Source organism: Oryzias melastigma, linkage group LG9, assembly GCF_002922805.2.
Source record: "Oryzias melastigma strain HK-1 linkage group LG9, ASM292280v2, whole genome shotgun sequence".
Taxonomy (NCBI): domain Eukaryota; kingdom Metazoa; phylum Chordata; class Actinopteri; order Beloniformes; family Adrianichthyidae; genus Oryzias; species Oryzias melastigma.
In genome coordinates, this window is record NC_050520.1 from 1272210 (window position 1) to 1276643 (window position 4434).

At 41.1% G+C, this 4434-nt stretch overlaps 1 protein-coding gene and 1 long non-coding RNA gene across 4 annotated transcripts in view; one reads left to right on the top strand and one right to left on the bottom strand.

The window, feature by feature from the left end:
• Nucleotides 1-3082, bottom strand: part of si:dkey-13n15.2 (protein transport protein Sec24C) — a 9784-nt gene extending 6702 nt beyond the window's left edge. Inside the window, exons 1-4 of one of the 3 annotated variants that reach the window (XM_024257981.2) lie at nt 2575-3082; nt 1372-1833; nt 1171-1226; nt 455-508 (exon numbers count right to left, since the gene is read on the bottom strand). In XM_024257981.2, the coding sequence (XP_024113749.1) occupies nt 455-508; nt 1171-1226; nt 1372-1813 (552 nt within the window). In that variant the 5' untranslated portion in view covers nt 1814-1833; nt 2575-3082. Of the gene's footprint in view, nt 1-454; nt 543-1170; nt 1227-1371; nt 1834-2574 lie in introns of those variants that run through there. The other 2 variants (XM_024257980.2, XM_024257982.1) reach the window with 2 other exon arrangements.
• LOC118599102 lies at nt 2953-4007 on the top strand. Its single transcript, XR_004948391.1, has 2 exons — nt 2953-3094; nt 3160-4007. It is a non-coding gene; the product is annotated as an uncharacterized LOC118599102 (long non-coding RNA).
• The last annotated feature ends 427 nt before the right edge of the window (nt 4008-4434 follow it).

Sequence of the window (4434 nt, forward strand, 5' to 3'; positions counted from 1 at the left end):
GGGGGGGGGGGGGGGGGGGATTTATGTTAGTGTTACTGTTATCATTTACATAAATGAAGTCGAGTTTTTTGACATTCAGAAAACATAAAGTAAAAGTTCCTTTTTTTCTAAATGTGAAACGTTTTATAACTTTTAATAGAGTTTCCTTTGAGTCCTTTCAAAATAAAAGACACTGTGCCACATGGGATCCTCACAATGCAGCAAATTAGAGGTAGTTAGTGAGATGACAGTGGTGCTTTCAACGTGGGGGGGTAAAAGAGTCTCGACTGAGGGGCAAAAGAGTCTTAATGGGGGGGTAAAAGAGTCTCGACTGAGGGGATAAAGAGCCACATGTGGCTCTGGAGTCTGAGGTTTTTGGCCCTGGTTGAACCTCAGGTGTGTCCTTCGGTCAGCACCACAGGTGTGAGCACACCTGGGATCAGCCTGCTTCTGATTTCTGTGTAAATGAACTCACGGCGCTGGGCAGCGAATCCGGATCCAGACCGTACCGGGAGGCAGAGGGGGGGTGCTGCAGACAGGGAAAATGCTGAGTCATCAAAACCCTTCAAACATGAGAAGACATATTTCTGTGTTATTTATGTGACAGGGTGATTGTGCTTTTATTTTGTAAGCAAACTTTGGCTCCGTCCGGCTCGGACCAATCCCTGCTCACTGATGACGTCCGGCTCCAACATGGCGGCAGCCGTTTGCAAAAACTGGCGACAGAATTGACTTAATTTGGTTGGAGCCGGACGTAAACGGTTTTCTATGGATGACGTCACTCAGTCCAGTTCTCTGATACTGTCAATGGCTGGAACCAAACCAAGTCGGAGCATTTTCAGAGCTTTAATTGATGTTTTTTTGTGAGGTCTCGTTTGTTCTCGCGTTTCTGGTTGGACAGGAACTCCAAAGACTGTTTGGTCTTTGGATGAAGAATGACTCGTGTGACAAACTGGAAATATAAACAGGTCAGGTTTCATCCCAGCTGATCTGATCTGTTGTTCTCCCGTTCACTTTAAACCAAACTGAATATTTGTTAACAGTAATAATGCATGTAAACAAGTTTATTTGTAACAACATTGAAACATGAAACTAACTTGAGGAAACATAAAAAGTCCAGATGGAGAAGTGGAAACATTTTTTCTGCCTTCCTTTTTGTTTAATTGTTGAGTGAAACCAGATCCTAAATACCTGCTGTGATGCATGTCTGTCCTCTTCAGCTCCTGGAGGAATAAAGTTTGTGTTTCCTGCAGAGACATTCAGTGAAGTCGCAGTGAAAACCTTTAAATCCTCATTTCTGTTTGTGATCAAGTCATTCGAGCGACTCGTCCATCAGAGGAGAAACTAAAGGACGAGTTCTTAGGGTTTCTCACGTCTGACCAACAAACATACCTGCTGGAAACTGAAGCTGCAGGTGAGCGGAGGCGGAGTCAAATCCACCTGAAGGCCTCGGATTGGCTCCTTCAGCTGCTGGTCCTGATGCTGCGCTCTCAGGAGTCTGGAGCGGAGGAGCCTGGACTATAGAGGGGGGGGCTGCAGACGGACAGACCTGCTGGGGGGGGTGAGGAGGACGACACGGAGGAGCGTTTCCTCCTCGGAGGTCAGGTGGATTTGCGGCAGAAAGCTGAGCTTCAGGGCCGAGTCGGAGCTGGTCCCGACCGCTCGGGTCGCCCCTGCTGTGGGGGCTGCTGCCCCACGTCTGCGGGGGGCCCAGGCTGAGACGATGAAAACTGGGCAGAGGATTGTAAACAGGTCCCTGAGCAGGGGGCCAGCCGCCCTGCACCCCCCACTGCTGAGCGGGAGGCTGGTTTAGGTGGTTTGTGGGGACATCCATCCGTCTCCATAACAACCAACCTGCCGACACCAGAGAACACTCACTTTAGTTACCTTTATCTGATGCTTTTATAGCCCAAATATGTCAGAATGTTTCGTTCTAACAGCAGGTTGAGTCTGTTTTAATGGGTTAAATGTGTTTAAGATAATTTACACTGAAAATCATGTCGAGCTGAAGAGAAAAAAACACAAATTTCCTTCATTCATCCCAACAAAAACCTGTTCATTTGGGAAACACAGCACGTCCAGTTTGATGAAAGTTGAATTCCACTTAAATATTATAAAAATAGAATCAATGTCAGAATCACTTCTGATGCTGACAAGTGTTTTATTTTGAAAGCACCAGATCTCGTCACGTTTATTTAATATTATTTTAATCTACAAAAATAGTTGGAGTTCTAAAGAAAAAAATGTTTGATTGGTAAAAACTGTCGTTGCTAAATTGTTCACATCATGCTGAGTTTTCCCAGACTACATTTTTATGTATTTTTCAAATGTTTTTCCTTTTTTTTTAATTTAAGAAAGTTTTACTTTTTAATAATAAATTTAACATTAATAACAATATCAAAATAATACATTTATTAAAAGTGTGCCATTTAGTAATATTGTTTGTACATCTGTCATAAAAATACATTAAAATATAAAAATGTTAATTTATTTTCATTTTTTAAAACAATTCTCGCGATATCTTATCCCTACTGTCCTGCATTAGACTATCTTCGTCGTTTCAAAATAAAACAGAACAGTAACAGTGGTCATTACCGCGGTGTTCGGCGGTTCTGGTCTTTTATTTTGTCCGCTTTAAGCTAGCACGATGTCCGTCTGAGGTTCCGCTGATGCTGCAAACACGATCCTCGGTTCTGACACGAACCAGGAACACGGAACCGGTCCAGATTAACGGCAGAGACTGAGGAATAAACTCGAATCTGCATCCAAAATCCCGTTTTTCCCGGTGACAGAAACCGTCGGACCGTCAGCGGAAACAGCTCCGGTTTCAGCTCCACAGCGACACAAACCGAACGCTGTGATTCATGTTCAAAACCAGGAATCCGGTCACAGGAAAGATCAACATGTTCAACCAAAAGTTCAGCAGAATCGCGTCCGACCGTCTGCAGACACCCGGTATTTACGGGAACGTTCGAATCCCGTCAACGAGAGTCAGAGGAAGCGTTTCCGGTTACATTTTACATTTTAAAAAATAAAAGCCTGCTGGAAGCTCCAGTCAGAAACCAGAGAGAATCCAGTCTCTGATTCATCCGCTCCGTCGCCTCACAGACAGAAGGTTTGTAGTTTGAATCCCTCTCTTGATAAATGTGAGGGAATGTGAGCATTTCCGCTTCCTGTCAGGAACCGGGAGCTGTCCATGGTGGAGCACGTGACCCCAACAAGAAACGTGGACAACAGATGAGTACTTTCTTTTTTCTGACAAGAACATTTTCAGTTTTCTACAAACTACCCCCCTGGGATAGGCTCCAGCAACCAAGAGACCATAAAATGGAAAAAGTTGATTCAGGGAACTGGATAGATGAAATTAAAGAATAAGTCATGGTCTCCTCATCGTCTTCCTCTCCTCCACCGTTCTGATGCGGGCTACTTCCTCCATGCTTCCTCTGTGCGGTCTAACATGCTCCTCTTTCATCTCTTTCACAGTTCTCCCTCCATCTCTCCATCACACCTGTGGAATCTGTCCACTTGTTTCCATCCGTCCCGGACATAGACTGTATATAAAATAATAAAATATTATTAATAATAATATTGTTTTTACAGTCTATGGTCCCGGATCAGCCTAATGTGCTGCACATCCTTCCATCTGTTTTGTTGAAGTTAAAACTCAGGTTTGTTAAAGTCTACAAAATTCTGTTGAACTATTATTTAGTTATTACAACAAAAACAAACTGACCTTCTAAAATCAAATATGAATTATTTCTTTCAAAATAGTCTTTTATTTTGAAACTTGAAAAGCAGCAATAGTTGCAACAAAACCCCCTGAAAGGAATGTTTCCAATTAACATATTTTACTCAGAAAAATATTATTTATTTATTTATTGTTTACAATATGCTTCAACTGTATCCAGCATTCAAAGGGAAAATCAAAAAGGTAATTCTAACTGGAATTATACGGAGGTAAATTTGGGCCAATATCAATTGAAACCCAAATAAAAGAAATTGAAAAAAAATTGGTTTGGTCAAAAAAATTAATAAATAAATAATGTCCATAAGTTTTCACTATTCTAAAGGCAAGGTAAGTTTATCTGTATAGCAGATTTTACAGAGTAATTTGCAACCAGGCCACAGTTGCAAATAAGAAGGCTGTTCTTAATCTGTCCTGCCTGGATAAATAAAGGTTAAATAAAAAATAAAAAGAGACAAATTAAAGTGCTTTACATAAAACATTAAAAGAAATAATCAAAAAAATAGTAAAAATGTGATCATTAAAATAAAATTAAAAGAAAGTAAAAAGATTTTAATTTAAAACAAGCATAGATAAACATTCAGACGTAAACTTTTGAATACATATTGGCAGGTTTGATATTGGTCTGTAGTTGTTCATTTGAGTTTTGTCTAGACTGTCCTTTTTTAGGAGAGGTTTGATAACAGCTGTTTTCAGTGGTTCTGGGAAAA